This window comes from Peromyscus maniculatus, chromosome 7, assembly GCF_049852395.1.
Source record: "Peromyscus maniculatus bairdii isolate BWxNUB_F1_BW_parent chromosome 7, HU_Pman_BW_mat_3.1, whole genome shotgun sequence".
Taxonomy (NCBI): domain Eukaryota; kingdom Metazoa; phylum Chordata; class Mammalia; order Rodentia; family Cricetidae; genus Peromyscus; species Peromyscus maniculatus.
This window is the reverse complement of record NC_134858.1, coordinates 63,185,391-63,201,612: the sequence shown is the minus strand read 5'-3', so window position 1 is coordinate 63,201,612 and position 16,222 is coordinate 63,185,391. Positions and strand designations below refer to the sequence as shown.

The 16,222-nt window shown below is 46.2% G+C and overlaps 1 protein-coding gene across 5 annotated transcripts in view; it reads left to right on the top strand.

Moving 5' to 3' along the window:
• Znf609 (zinc finger protein 609) overlaps positions 1 to 16,222 on the top strand; it is a 147,490-nt gene that overhangs the window by 126,730 nt on the left and 4,538 nt on the right. For all 5 annotated transcript variants that reach the window (XM_076576531.1, XM_076576529.1, XM_042281148.2 and 2 more), the window contains exons 4-6: positions 7,882 to 7,969; positions 9,282 to 11,622; positions 12,791 to 13,157. In XM_076576531.1, the coding sequence (XP_076432646.1) occupies positions 7,882 to 7,969; positions 9,282 to 11,622; positions 12,791 to 13,157 (2,796 nt within the window). The remainder of the gene's footprint in view (positions 1 to 7,881; positions 7,970 to 9,281; positions 11,623 to 12,790; positions 13,158 to 16,222) is intronic.

The following is a 16,222-nucleotide window of genomic DNA, read 5'->3' as shown; positions in this document are numbered from 1 at the left end:
AAGGCTAGCTCCATAGCTAGCTGTAGAACATGGGCTAAGTAAGTATGTGATAAGGAAGCCGCCGAAAGCAGCCTGTATTCCTACCAAATTTGAAAAATGTGCACTTTATATGTTATCTTTAAACATCAATAAACATTTAAAAAAAACATGGCTGAGGATCAGCTGTTTGGAGTTGTTTGTGAGCATCAGCACAAAAGTCAAAATGTTTGTCTTAAGGGCTAAAGAGATGACTCAATGACTTTGCAGAGGACAAGGGTTCATTCCCAGCACCCACAGGGTAACTTAAACTGTCCACAACTCCAATTCCAGGGTATGTGGGATGATCTTCTGGTCTCCGTGGTCCCCAATTATACACACAGTATGTATATATACATATATATATATGTATATGTGTGTGTGTCTATATATATATATATGTAGGCAGAATACCCCTACACATAAAATAAAAACAAATAAATCACCTGGCAGGGTGATACATACCTTTAATCCCAGCACTGGGGAGACAAGTGAATCTCTGAATTCAAGGCCTGCTTGGTGTGTAGTGAGTTCCTAGCCAGGCAGAGCTACATAGTGAAACCCTGTCTCTCAAAACATGTTTTTCTTTTCTTTTTTTTTTTTTCTTTCTTTTGGTTTCTTGAGACAAGGTTTCTTCTCTGTGTAGTTTTTTGGTGCTTGTCCTGGAACTCACTCTGTAGCCCAGGCTGGCCTCAAACTCACAGAGATCCACCTGGCTCTGCCTCCCGAGTGCTGGGATTAAAGGCGTGCACTACCACCGCCCGGCCAAGTTTTTATTTTCTATGACTTCTCTGAATGCATTAGCCCCAAATCTGTAGCAACTGATAAGAGTTTATGTGGAATTAGTGCTTGAGGAAACTCTTGAGAGGCTCTTCCTGTGATGGCACAGCCCCAGCCCACCACAGCATGGTCTCTTCTTGTGTGTTGTCTCTCTACATCCTTTGGGATTTCCTTAAATCCTCTCCTCCCTCTCTGGTCTGCACAGACTGTGACCACATAGTCTATGATAGACTATGGTTTGGGGTTTTGATGTAAGGAGAAAGCCCAGGGCCTTGTGCCTGCTAACCCTCTGCTCTCAGCTATGACTCCAACTCCTTTGCATATATGTCTGGGGGTTGGGGGGGTCCTGATGTTTTGAGGAACTGTTTTAATTTTAGTTTTGGTTTTAGATAAAGGCCTCTCTATGTTGTATAGGCTGACCTTGAACTCCTGGGCTCACGTGGTCCTTCTACCTCAGCCTCCCAAGCAGATGGGATGAATGCATGCCATTACATCTAGCTAGTGGGTTTTGTGGTTGGTTGGTCAGTCTTACCAATGATTTTATGTTTATCCATTCTATATCCTAAAAATAGAATGAAACTTTCAGTTCAATAATCATGTATCTCTGTTCTGTTTTGAATCTCCAAGTAGTACTTAGCACAATGATGGAGTATAAGTAATCACTTACATTGGCTAATTTCTTTTTTTCTTTTTTTTTTTTTTTCTGGAGCTGAGGACTGAACCCAGGGCCTTGCACTTGCTAGGCAAGCGCTCTACCACTGAGCTAAATCCCCAACCCCAAGGCTAATTTCTTGAAAGCAGTGTTTGAAGTAGATTAATCTGACAGTAGCTTACTAACTGGATTGATGGAACTGAACCTGTGGTCCTTAGCAAAGGCAGTCTAATTCAAAGATGCTGAAATAGTCTTTAGGTGAGTTAGTGAGGGCTCGACCCCCCAATGGTTGTGGTAGAGATGGAATGGAAGACATTACAGAGAGATCGCAGTGTCAGTGGACAGGCCAGGGTGGCTGGCTCTTACCAAACACCTCAGAAACTCAGTCTGTTTCCTTCTTTTCAGCCCGTTTTTCTTTCCACTGTGCCAGGCCCCAGATGCCCAGCTCTCTAGCTTACACAGTCATCCGTGGCTCCTCGCAAGGAGCCATGTAAGGGTGTGGCTCAGTGTCGAGTACTTGCCCAACAGGAATAAATCTGAATTTGATGCCTAGCACGTATACCCCCAGAAGTGGGGGAGGAGATGAGGAGGAGGTGGTAGAGGTAGGGTGAAGAAAGGAATTAGTTCTTGTAACAGGAAAAATGCACAACTAGATCCCTTAAAAATGCCAGCTCCAAGTTCAGGGACTGAGTCTTCCACAAAGGGTTTTTTTTGTTGTTGTTGTTTTTTTTTTTTTTTTTTTTTTCTCTGTTTTTGTTTTTTGGTTTTTTTTTTGTTTTGTTTCTGTTTTTGTTTTTGTTTTTGTTTTATTTTTTGAGACAGGGTTTCTCTATGTAGCTTTGGTGCCTGTCCTGGATCTCACTCTGTAGACCAGGCTGGCCTCGAACTCACAGAGATCCACCTGCCTCTGCCTCCCGAGTGCTGGCATTAAAGGTGTGCACCACCACCGCCCGGCATCTTCCACAAAAGACTAGCATGTAAAGTGACAGAAGAGGACACCTGACACCCCCCTCTGGCTTCCGCAGGTGGATACAGATGCACACCCACATATACACATATCAGTATATTACATACACACACAAAATTTCCAAAGTAAAATAATAATGAACCATGCATGGAGGCACACACCTCTAATCTCAGCATGTGGAGGCAGAGGCAGTAGATCTCTGTATGGTCAGCCTGGTCTATATAGTGAGCTCCAAGCCAGCTAGGGCCACACAGTGAGACTGTCTCAAAAAAAAGAGATGGCCTAGTGATTAGGAGCTCTTCCTACTCTTGGTCAGGACCTGGGTTTGGTTCCCAGTACCTACATGGTGGTTCACAACTGTCTGTCACTCCACTTCCAGATGATCCAGTGACCTCTTCTGACCTCTGTGGGCACCAGACATGTATGTAATACACATACATGCAGGCAAAATACATAAAATGTTTAAAAAGAAATAAGAAGAAAAAAGTGAGGTCTAGTTCTAACCCCCTGTGGGAAAGAGGGTGCCTTGGCACCTTTCTTGTGTCTGACTCAATAAAGATGATAATGACTGCAGAGAGAGACATAAAACACGGTTCAAAACAGAATTACTATCTGGGAATATGCCAAGACTTTGTTTTGTGAACACTGAAAAATTGGAACCACTCAAAAATGGAGACCTGTTTTTCTTCCTTTTTACTGCCCTAAAGCTTGTGTCTGTGGAGAAAGGAGGTCTGCGGAGTGTTATTTTTGCCTCTCCTTCCTGTCCTCTTATTCGCCAGCTGTCTCAGCTCAGAACCTCGTAGGAAGTGTTACACTTCAGCAGAATGTGTTTCCTGTGACATTTCAGGAGGCTCCATTCTGTCTTCCATGTTAGAAGTGTTCCTCCTCCCTGTCCACTGCCAGCTCTCTTGACTTGTCCCCCTTCCGTTTATTCAGTACTGCTAAGTTTGCCGAGTATAACAGAGGAAGAAGTCATGTTTGTAAACGTGTTCCACCCAGCTGTTTGAAGAATAGAAACAGCGTCCATCTACTGTGTCTGTTCTCGGTGCAGCTGTGCTCATCCACCTCTATAAGTGTGTCCCCTGTCTCTGACCTGTTTTGGTGGTGGTGGTGGTGGTGGTGGTGGTGGTGGTGGTGGTGGTGGTGGTGGTGGTTGGCTTGTTTTTGTTTTGTTTGGAAGTGGGGGAGACAGGGTCTCCCTATATAGCCGTGGATGTCCTGGAACTCAGAGATCTGCCTGCCTCTGCCTCTGCCGGGACTAAAGGTGTGCGCCACCATGCCAGGCACTGTTCTTGTTTGAACTAAGCAGAGCAGCCTAGCACTAAGGGGAGACATCCAACTGACTCACGCTGCTAGTACAGAAAATTTAGCTCACTTACTTTCTTAGAAAGTGGTCTATTTTCATAAGAAGCCAGGGTCTTGGAAAAGGATGGAAGTCCTATCCTTCCTTCTCTTAGGATATCTACCCCCTGCAGACTTAAATGTCATTTATCATAGGTAAGAGGAGAGGTAAATGGGTAGTCTAAGAAAATAGTGTGAGAAAAATAAGAATCCATTAGAGATAGCTGTGTCTTGCCTAGAATCCAAAAGATGTGACTTCTGCTAGTGACTTTCACTAAATTATTTACCCTTTCTGGCTGGGTGGTGGTGGTGCATGCCTATAATCCAGCACTCGGGAGACAGAGACAGAACTAACCATCCCTATTAGTTTGAGGCCAGCCTGGTCTACAGAGAGACCTTTCTTGTTCGGGGAAATTATTTGCTCTCTTTGGACTTTGATTCTGATTTCCTTTCTGTTGTTTTGCTGTAGGCAGTGTCTCCTCCAGTGGAGAGTGGCCTTGACCTTTTTCCCCTTACTGTATTTATTACTGTGTGCATGCATGTGCCGCAGCACACGTGGAAGTCAGAGCACTATTTGAACGAGTTGGCTTTTCTCCTTCCACCATGTGGGTCCCGGGGCATGAGCTCAGATTCTCAGGCTTGACAGCAAGTGCCTTTACTCACTGAGCCATCTTGTCAGCAGCCCAAACTGCTGCTGCTGCTGCTGCTGCTGCTGCTTTGGTGGGAGTGGGGGCGGGGGGAGGTCTCTCTACATAGCCCTGGCCGTCCTAGAACTCACAGAACTCCTCCAGTCTCTGCCTCTCAAGTGCTGAGATTAAAGGCATGCACTACCACAGCAAGCTTGCTTTCTCCTTTTTTTTAAATTACATTTTTATTTATCTGATCTCCAACATTAGATTGTAGTGGCACATGTCTGCACTTGGAGACAGAGACAGGAGGATAAATTCAAGGTTACCCTTTACTTCTTGGCTACATAATAAACAAGTATGAGTTTGTCTCAAAAACAAACAGTTAACTCAGAAACCATAAAAAGTTAATACACATAACAATGCAAAAGTAAATAATTTCTACATATCATTAACTGCCACCACCAGTTACTGACCCGCCGAGGAAAGAACTGATTCATGTTAGGAGACTTTACTCTGGGATATTAAAAGTTACAATTAAGAAAGAGGCTAGTGGGACTCAGCTGTTAAGAGCAAGTGCTGCGCTTGCAGAGGACCTGAGTTTGGCCCCCAGCTCCAAGTGTCACATCGCACATGCCATGTAGCACTGAGGGGTATGTAAATGAGCACATTCTCTCTGAAGCAATTTGCCAGTATTTTTTTAAACTCCCAATAAGCACGCCCTGTGATTAGCAATTTTACTTATATTTATCTTACAGACATATTTTTGTTAAACAAAGCTAAATCATTTATTCAAAGGTATATTTTGCTGTTTATTTGTAATAAGAGAAGAATGGAACAACCTAATTGTCTATGGGAGGAAATAGTATAATTCCAGGACTCAGAAGTCAGGGGTAAGACGATTGGGAATTCATGGCCAGCCTGGGTTTGATCCCTAGAACTAGTAGTGGAAAGAGAACTAGCTCCCTTGACTTATTCTGTGACCTCCAAATGCACACTCTAGCATATGCAGACGCACACAAATAAATGAATGTTTTTGTTTCTTTTTAATGAAGTATCCCTCCTGTCATTGTTCATTAACCTTCAAGTTCCTTACCTAGAAACATTCAAGGATTTTCCTGCAGGATTTCACAGTGGGTAAAGATGCCTGCCCCCAAGCCTGGTGACCTGTGTTCAATCTACAGGACCTACATGATAGAATGAGAGAACTGATTGCTGCAAATTGTCCTCAGTCCTCTCCATGTACACCATGTGTACCCTCTCTCTCCAAATAAATCTACAGTGAAAAGTGTATACTCTTCCTTAAATGATGCCATACACCGCACTGTTCCACACACTACTACTACTGTCTTTCCTGTATATAATCTTTCCAGACAGCACATGGAGAGTCTCAGTGTCTCTCTCTCTCTCTCTCTCTCTCTCTCTCTCTCTCTCTCTCTCTCTCTCTCTCTCTCTCTCTCTCTCTCTCTCTCTCTCTCCATTTTCCCTTTGGAAGAACTAGGAATCATATCCAAGGATGTTTGTGCCAGGGAAGCTACATCCCTAGCTCACTTGGGCACACGTGCTCCCTCTCTTGTTCTCTGTCTATTTTTGTTTTTTTCAAGATAGTTTCTCTGTGTAACAGTCCTGGCTGTCCTGGAACTCACTCTGTAGACAAGGCTGGCCTTGAACTCCCCGATCATCCTGCCTCCACCCCACAAGTGTCACCACCATGGTGTGCACTACCATGCTCAAATTTCAGTGTTTTGGATTTTTAATGCTCTTTGAATTTAGGAATATTGTTATGTCACGTGTTCAAAAGCCCCTTTCCCCTTTTGTGGGGGATGGGATGGAGAAGGGGGGGGTCCGTGTGTCCTAGGCTATCCTTGCGCTAGCTGTGTACCTGAGGATGACTTTGAAGTGAAATTGCTCCTAAAACCATCTTCCAAGTGCTTTGGTTATAGGTTTCTGCTCCAGCACCCAGCTTTATATGGTGTTAGAGATTGAGCTAGGGTTTTGTGTGTGCTAGACAAGCACGCTGCCAAGTGAGCCACATCCCTGTCCTCCAATTCATCTTTAATAAAATGAACAACATGTCAAGATATTTATTGTGACATCATTTAAGAGTGAGGCTGGAGAGAAAGCACAGTGGTTAAGAGGAAGAACGTACTGCTCTTCTAGAGGACCCACGTTCAGTTCCGAACACCCATGGCTTCATCAGGCACTTGCAGTCACGTGTACAGACACACTCATAGACACATAATTAAAACATGATAAAAATTAGCCTTTGTTTGTTTTTCTTTGGGGGGTGGTTGTTTTTGTTTTTGTTTTGAGACAGGGTTTCTCTATGTAGCTTTGGTGCCTGTCCTGGATCTCACTCTATAGACCGGGCTGGCCTCGAACTCACAGAGATCCGCCTGGCTCTGCCTCCCAAGTGCTGGGATTAAAGGCGTGTGCCTTTTTTTTTTTTTTTTTAAATGTACCAAAGTAAAAATGTACAAAACAACCTAAGCTGTATACCCCCCAAAAATGTGTAAATTCTGGTTAAATCATACACTGAAATACTTGAACTTAGTTAAAGTAAATACATTAAGTAAGGCATGGTGGCACATACATAACTAAGAACCAGCACTCAGTAAGAAGGGGCAGAAGGATCAAGAGTTCAAAGCTATCCTTGGCTAGAGAGTGTTTGAGGCTAGCCTGGATTATATAGCAAGACACTGTCTTAACAAAAACAAGGGAGGGCAGAGGGTGTAGCTCAGTCAGTAGAATGCTTGTCCAGTATGAACAAAGCCATGAGTTCAGTTCTGAGCACGACATAAATCTGGGTGTGTGGGGACCTTCCTTCCTGTAATCCCAACAGTCAGAGGTAGTGGAAGGACGCTCAGAAGCTCAAGGTCATCCTCAGTTATATAGCAAATTCAAGGATAGCCTGAGATCCATGAGACTGTTCATAAAAATAAAAAATGTCTTGACCAGGCTAGGAAATCTCTGAACTACTGTCCATCAGTAGGCAGTTCCCATGGGACTGGTCTGCTACTGAAGCACCACTGAACTTTCATAGAAGTCAGAGAGCTGCTCATGAAGAATCTTCTTTGTAGCCGGGCAGTGGTGGCGCACGCCTTTAATCCCACACTCGGGAGGCAGAGGCAGGCGGATCTCTGTGAGTTCGATGCCAGCCTGGGTCTACAGAGCAAGATTCAGGAAAGGCACCAAAACTACACAGAGAAACCCTGTACAGAGAAACCCTGTCTCAAAAAAACAAAAAAGAATATTCTTTGCAGTGGCCAGCAAATTCGTCTCATCCAGCCGGGCGTTGGTGGCGCACTCCTTTAATCCCAGCACTCGGGAGGCAGAGCCAGGCGGATCTCTGTGAGTTCGAGGCCAGCCTGGGCTACCAAGTGAGCTCCAGGAAAGGTGCAAAACTATGCAGAGAAACCCTGTCTAACAAAACTAAAAAAAAAAAAAAAAAATTCATCTCATCCATACTACTTTCTTTCTTTTTTTTTTTTTTTTTCCAGGGATGTTGGTGGTAAATGTGACATGGAGGAACAAGACATACGTAGGTACACTTCTTGACTGCACAAGGCATGATTGGGCACCCCCAAGGTGAGCACATACAGATATGTAATTTATGTTAGTCTGATCCCTCCACATAATTAATGAGTCGTTACTTTATCTTATTAGAGTTGGCCCATTTGGCCTCAAACTCAAGCCTCTTGAGCCTCATCCAACTCCAGGCTCCTCACTAGCTTGAGCCAGCACACGGGTTATATCCACTTTTCTTCCCTCCCTCCCTCCTTGCCTTCCTTCCTCTTGGGGACAAGGGTTCATTCTGTTACCCGGTCTTTGAACTCACTGTATAGGCCAGGCTGCCTCAAACCCAGCCTTCTAGATGCTGGGATTACAGGTGCTTGTCTGAGTTACTATGCCTGGCCTTATTTTCAAGTTGTAGTTTGATTTTTATTTTTTTTTATTTGTTTTTTCAAAATTTATTTATTATGTATATAGTGTTCTGCCTGCATGTATGTCTGCAGGCCAGAAGAGGACACCAGATCTCATTACAGATGAGATTACATGGTGAGCCACCACCTTGTGGTTGTTGGAACTTGAACTCAGGACCTCTGGAAGACCAGCCAATGCTCTTAACCACTGAGCCATCTCTCCAGCCCCCAGTTTGATTTTTAAATTAACATTTCCAGCCAGCCATAGTGCTATGTACCTGTAATTCCAGCCCTTGGTGGATACAGAAGATCAGGAGTTCAAAGCCAGTTTCAGGTACACAGGGAGTTTGAGGTTAACTTAGGTTACATACCTTGTTTCCAAAATGTGTGTGATAAGATCAACATTTGGGGGCTGGGATATTGTATGAGGCCTAGGGATTCACTCTCAAAAGCATAACAAAAATAAAGATAGAGGCCTGGTGGCGGTGGCGCACACCTTTAATCCCAGCACTTGGGGAGGCAGAGACAGGCAGATCTCTGTGAGTTCGAGGCCAGCCTGGTCTACAGAGTGAGCTCCAGGACAGGCACCAAAAGTGCATGGAGAAACCCTGTCTCAAAAACCAAAAAAATAAAAATAAAAGTAAATAAATAAATAGAAATACAATAAAAATCACTAATATTTCAATGTCTCTTCAATACCTAATGTTATTACTCAGTGTGCTAGGGCTTGAGAAGCCTAAAATATGGTGGAATGATCCAGGAGTAGTATGCAAATGACATCCTAGGAAGTCAAGAGAATGGCTGTAAGTATTCTGTAAAATGGAGGGCAGCTTTGACTCCTTATTGAGTTCCATACCAGCCTGGACTTCAAGAAAGCAAGGCTGAGTGTAGTGAGTGACTCTTGCCGTGAGGCCTGGCTCATTAAAACAAAGATGTTTCCCCTTATTAATATCCTGTCCTGTTTGTCCTTTGCCAAGGTTCTGTGACTCCCCCACCAGTGACTTGGAAATGCGTAACGGTCGAGGACGAGGCAAGCGCATGCGTCCCAACAGCAACACGCCTGTCAATGAGACAGCCGCAGCCTCCGACAGCAAAGGGACCAGCAACAACAGCAAAACCCGGGCAGGAGCCAACAGCAAAGGCCGCCGGGGCAGCCAGAACTCCTCAGAGCATCGTCCCCCAGCTAGCAGCACCTCGGAGGATGTCAAGGCCAGCCCTTCCTCAGCTAATAAGCGGAAAAACAAGCCTCTTTCAGATATGGAACTGAATTCTAGCTCCGAGGACTCCAAAGGAAGCAAACGTGTCCGCACAAATTCCATGGGCTCAGCCACCGGGCCACTCCCTGGGACCAAGGTGGAACCCAATGTTGTGGACAGAAATTGTCCCTCCCCAGTCCTGATTGACTGTCCCCACCCAAACTGCAACAAAAAGTACAAGCACATTAATGGACTTAAATATCACCAAGCTCATGCCCACACGGACGATGACAGCAAACCGGAAGCTGATGGAGACAGTGAGTATGGAGAAGAGCCCGCCCTCCATGCGGACCTCAGCGGCTGCAACGGTGCGTCTGTCTCACAGAAAGGATCCTTGTCCCCTGCCCGCTCAGCTACCCCCAAAGTTCGGCTGGTTGAGCCTCATAGCCCTTCCCCTCCGAGCAAGTTCAGCACAAAAGGCCTCTGTAAGAAAAAACTGAGTGGGGAGGGAGACACAGACCTTGGGGCCTTATCCAATGATGGTTCTGATGATGGACCCTCAGTGATGGATGAAACAAGCAACGATGCCTTCGACTCTCTGGACAGGAAGTGTGTGGAAAAAGAAAAATGTAAAAAGCCCTCCAGTTTGAAACCTGAGAAGATGCCATCCAAGAGCTTAAAGTCAGCCCGGCCCATTGCCCCTGCCATACCCCCACAGCAGATCTACACTTTCCAGACGGCCACCTTCACAGCAGCAAGCCCTGGCTCCTCCTCAGGCTTGACCACCACAGTGGTCCAAGCCATGCCCAACAGCCCCCAGCTCAAGCCCATTCAGCCCAAGCCCACTGTGATGGGGGAGCCTTTCACAGTCAACCCTGCCTTGACCCCTGCCAAGGACAAGAAAAAGAAAGACAAAAAAAAGAAGGAATCATCAAAGGAACTTGAAAGTCCTCTGACCCCTGGGAAGGTGTGCCGAGCAGAAGAAGGTAAAAGCCCGTTCAGAGAATCATCAGGGGATGGAATAAAAATGGAGGGGCTTCTCAATGGCTCCTCAGACTCCCACCAAAGCCGGTTAGCGAGTATCAAGGCTGAAGCTGATAAGATTTACAGTTTTACAGACAATGCCCCCAGCCCTTCAATTGGAGGCAGCAGCCGCCTAGATAGTACTACCCCAACCCAGCCCCTAACTCCCCTACATGTAGTGACCCAGAACGGTGCTGAAGCCAGTTCAGTCAAAACCAATAGTCCTGCCTACTCTGACATCTCGGATGCTGGGGAGGATGGGGAGGGCAAGGTGGACACTGTCAAGTCCAAGGACCCTGAGCAGCTGGTTAAAGAAGGGGCTAAGAAAACACTTTTCCCCCCTCAGCCACAGAGCAAAGACTCACCTTATTATCAAGGCTTTGAAAGTTACTACTCTCCAGGTTATGCGCAGTCCAGCCCGGGGGCTCTCAACTCAAGCAGCCAGTCGGGAATGGAGGGCCAGGCCCTCAAGACAAAGAAGGATGAGGAGCCGGAGAGCATCGAAGGGAAAGTGAAGAATGATGTCTGTGAGGAAAAGAAACCTGACCTGAGCAGTTCCAGTCAGCAACCCTCTGTCATCCAGCAGCGGCCCAACATGTACATGCAGTCCCTGTACTACAACCAGTATGCCTACGTGCCTCCATACGGCTACAGCGACCAGAGTTACCACAGCCACCTCTTGAGCACCAACACAGCCTACCGGCAGCAGTACGAAGAGCAGCAGAAACGGCAGAGCCTGGAGCAGCAGCAGCGGGGACTGGACAAGAAGGCGGAGATGGGCCTCAAAGAGCGGGAGGCGTCACTCAAGGAAGAGTGGAAGCAGAAGCCGTCAATTCCGCCAACTCTCACCAAGGCTCCCAGCTTGACAGACTTGGTGAAGTCAGGGCCAGGCAAAGCCAAGGAGCCGGGAGCTGATCCTGCCAAGTCCGTCATCATTCCCAAATTAGATGACTCATCAAAACTCCCTGGCCAGGCCCCTGAAGGCCTTAAAGGGAAGCTGGGTGAGGCCAGCCACCTAGGCAAGGAGGCCTCTGAGGCTAAGACAGGCACTGAGTGTGGCCGACAGGCAGAGGTGGATCCAATACTCTGGTACCGACAGGTAACTGTTGTGTGTCAGGAAGTAGAAACACTAGTAAACTTTCTGGGCCCCACAGATCAGCACTGTCTTGTGTAAGGGTTCCATAGAATTAGATTAGCAGGAGAGTTGTATAATTTTAGGAATTCTGTACATTTTAATGTTTAAAGGGTATTTTCCCCTTAAATGGGAAAGAAGGACTAATGAGACAGTTTGTTTTGTCTAGAGTTGGTTGAGCCTTCAGAAGCAGAGCCAGGACAAGACCCTAGGCATCCTGACTCCTAGCCCAATGTTCCACTGTATAGTTCCTTTGGGATGAAAGCATACAGTATTCAGCTAACAGATGTCTTTACAAAGGATTCTATGGTGTCAGCTAGGCTGCACATGCCTGTAATCTTAGTACTTGGAAGGCTAAAGGCAGATTGTCATGAGTTTTTAGCCACACTGAGCTGCATAGTAAGTTGAAAGCCAGCCTGCGCTACATAACAGGATCCTGTTCTCTAAATAAATAAGTAATATTTAAAAATTAAAACTAATGGGGCTGCAGAGATGGCTCAGTGGTTAAGAGTACTTGCTGTTCTTCCAGAGGACCCAACTTCGCTTCCTAATACCCACATCAGATGGCTTAGAAGCTCCTGTAACTCCAGCTCCTGGGAATCTAATGCTCTCTTCTGGTCTCTGCAGACAGCCAAACCTGTTGCAGATTTTAACTCAGGAGATTTAGAATAATGTCTTCCCTTTACTCTTGCTATTAGTTCTACCCTTCCTGACAAGAGTGGCAGTGGTAACTTTGCAAAACAAAACTTGTCTTATTCCTGGAGTCATTGCCCCAGAAGTCTTACGTAAAGAGCACCCACTGACGGCTGTGCCTTTTCTTCCCCATAGCTTGTCTCCTTAGGCTTGAGAAAGTGTTTTGCTTTGTTTTGAAGTGACAGGGTCTCACTGTGTATTCCTTACTGGCTTAGAACTCTCTGTAAACTAGGCTGCTCGAACTCTGAACGATCTCTCTGCCTCTGCCTCCCCAGTGTTGGAACTAACAGTCTTTTTGCAAACATAATTGGTAGAAGCCACGCTGTCACTCTGCCTTGGGTGCTGTAATATTCTGTTCTGGTGTTTCTGCTGGGACCTTGGGTTTGAAAAGGATCTTTTGTGTGTGTAACACTACTCAGCACTTGTTCTGTGGTTTTTGCAGGAGACAGAGCCCCGGATGTGGACATATGTGTATCCTGCCAAGTACTCAGACATCAAATCAGAGGATGATCGGTGGAAAGAGGAGCGGGACCGGAAATTAAAGGAGGAAAGGAGTCGGAGTAAGGACTCGCTTCCCAAGGAAGATGGGAAAGAGAGTACAAGTACTGAGTGCAAGCTACCCGCCTCCGAGGAGTCCCGCCTTGGGAGCAAGGAGCCCCGGCCAAGTGTCCATGTGCCTGTGTCCTCCCCGCTCCCCCAGCACCAGTCCTACATCCCCTACATGCACGGCTACTCTTACAGCCAGTCCTATGACCCCAACCACCCCAGCTACCGGGGCATGCCTGCTGTGATGATGCAGAACTACCCAGGTATGGTACTGAGTGCTGGCTCTGCTGCTCTCGGGGGAGGGAGATGAACAGATTTCCAGTCCAGGGCTTTGTTGCTTTGGTTCTAAGTGTCAGTGAGACTGGCTTGGATGACAGTCCTTTTATTTTCAATGTGCACCTGCTGTGAAGTTGCCACTCTGACCTTAAATGACCCTAATTACAGTCGGAAACACCACCTCTCCCATGCTCCAGCTTTTCTAGATTATCAGTACACCACAGCCAGCTTCTCTCTGCTGGAATTTCTTTCCACATGCACTCTGATTTGTGCTGTATGCAAGGCACTGTGGGGAATACTAAAGAAATAGAAGCGACTAGTTCCCTCCGCTCAAGGACCTCACAGCTTCATACAGCAGGAGCCATACATGTGACACATGCGATTCAAACCAGAACAACGCAGGCATTCATTCATCTTGGAGGCTCTGCTCAGCTGGGAGATCAGAAAGCTGGCAGGGATGCAGAGCAGAGAGCAGTTTGAAGTCAGCTGGGGGGATGTCCAGTAGGCTCAGCTTGAGAAAAATTCGTTCTTACCCTGCTGACAGTGAGTTCTCAGTAGGTCAAGGTTTAATGTTTTTAACTTGTTAGAAAAAAATGTTTGTCTTCAGCTCTCCTCACTAGAGCCCGATAGGATTCCTCTGGGGTGGAAGGGAGCTTCAGGTTTGTTGTTGTTGTTTTGTTGGTTGGTTTGAGGTTGGGAAGGGAGCTTGTTATTATTGTTTTCCTGAGACAGGATTTCACTCTGTACCCCTGGCTGGCCTGGAACTCACTGTGTAGAACAGGCTGGCCTCGAACTCAGAGAGCTCCACCTGCCTCTGCCTCCTGAGTGCTGGATTAAGAGGAGCATGTACCACCGTGCCTGGCCATAATGTAGTCTTCTGGCACACACACTCAGTGTCCACCGATAGATCAGTCCAGGTAATGGCATCCCCCGTGTGCAGCCTTGTCTTCCCCTCTTTGGCGCTGTATGAAATATGTAATAGGTTTCCGAGATTGTAGCCACTCACTGAGCTGCAGTACACGAGAATTGATGCCTTCTGTCTGTCTGGACATCTAGACTCCAACCTGCCCTACTCGGCCCTGCCATCTGCAGCTTCTATTCGTTTTCATTTAGGTCCGCCTGAGCACTCACAACTCCCAGCCGCCTAGAGCATGTAGTCTTGACTTTCTGCTGGCATTATTATAGGATAAATTCTAAATACAAATAAGCTTTTCAAACAGATACAGGAGATCATCTCACCCTTGTGGTACACCTTACCATCTATATAAAAATAAGAGTTCCGCCGGGTATACACGCCTTTAATCCCAGCACTTGGAAGGCAGAACCAGGTGGATCCCTGTGAGTTCGAGGCCAGCCTGGTCTTCAGAGCAAGATCCAGAACAGGCACCAAAACTACACAGAGAAACCCTGTCTGGGGGAAATAATAATAATAATGAGTTCCATTGGTTGAGGCACTGTCTTGAATGATTTATGCACCTTTTTACTTACTCTGGTATTTTTGTAGTTGAGACAGGGTCTTGTTATGTAGCCCTGGCTAGCCTATAATTAACTATATGGTGTAGGCTAGCCTCCAACTTTCCTCCTCTCTTCTTGCCTCTTCTACTCCTAAGTACTGGAATTACATGCATATGCCACCCCACCCCCCAGCTTGTGTATGTTCTTGTGCATATGTATGCATATATGTGAAGGTCAGAGGTCAATGTCACTTGTCTTCTTCAGCTGCTCTCCAACTTATTTTTTGAAACAGGATCTCTCACTGAACTTGGAGCTCACTGATTATGCTAGACTGACTTGCAGTGAGCCCCAGGGATTCTCCTGGGTACCTTCTTCACAGTGCTAGAATTATAGGTCCATAGTCTTTGCTTCTACCATGTTGGTTTCAGGGACCAAACTTGGTTGTCAGCCTTGGTAGCAGGTGCCTTTACCTACTGAGTGAACCCTCTGTGGGTCTTGTTTTAAGATTTTTTTTTATTTATGTGTATGAATGTTTGCCTGCCACGTGCATGCCTGGTATCCAAGAAGGCCAGAAAAGGTGTTACGTCCCCAGGAACTAGGGTTACAAACCACTCTGAGCTGTCATGTGGGTGTTAGAGATGCAACCTGGGTCCTTCACAGTAACAGAAAGTATTCTTAACCACTGAATCATCTCTCCAGCCTCACTGGTTTTGAGACGTAGTCTGGCCATGTAACCCCGGCTGACCTTGAACTCATCTTCCTGCCTTGGCCTTCTCAGTGCTTCAAGTTCACATTGCTTGTTTGTTGGCTGCGTACTCTGAACTAGAATTAATGTGTAGTGCAGGCTAGCCTCCTTGAAACAATCCTCTTACCTTTGCCTCCCAAGTACTGGGAGTAAAGCATTATACCTAGAGCTCATGATACCTTTTTGTATTGGTATCTTTTTTTTTTAGGTTGATGTATGAATGTGTGTGTGTGTGTGTGTGTGTGTATGTGATACGTGCATGTAAGCAGAGTGTTTGCAGAGGCCAGAAGAGGACATCAGCTCCCCTGGAGCTAGAGTTACATATGGCTGTGTAATGTGGGTCCTAAGAATTGAACCCAGATCCTCTGGAAGAATAAGTGTTCTTAACCACTAAACTACCACTCCAACGCCACTACCACCACCACCCCTTTTTTTGTCTTTTTTTTTCTCCCCGAGATAGGGTCTTTCTGTGTAGCCTTGGCTGTCCTGGAACTCACTCTGTAGTCCCGGCTGGTATTGAACTCAAAGAGTTCTCTCTGCCTCTGCCTCTAGACTGCTGGAATTAAAGGCGTGCACCACCACACTGGCCTACCACCCTTTTTTTATTTTATTTTATTTTATTTATTTATTTTTATTGGTTGTGATACTTTTTTTCCCTTTTATTTTATTTTACAATACCATTCAGTTCTACATATCAGCCACGGGTTCCCCTGTTCTCCCCCCTCCCACCCCCTCCCCTAACCCCCAGCCCACTCCCCATTCCCACCTCCTCCAGGGCAAAGCCTCCCCCGAGGACTGCGATCAACCTGGTAGACTCAGTTCAGGCAGGTCCAGTCCCCTCCTCCCAGACTG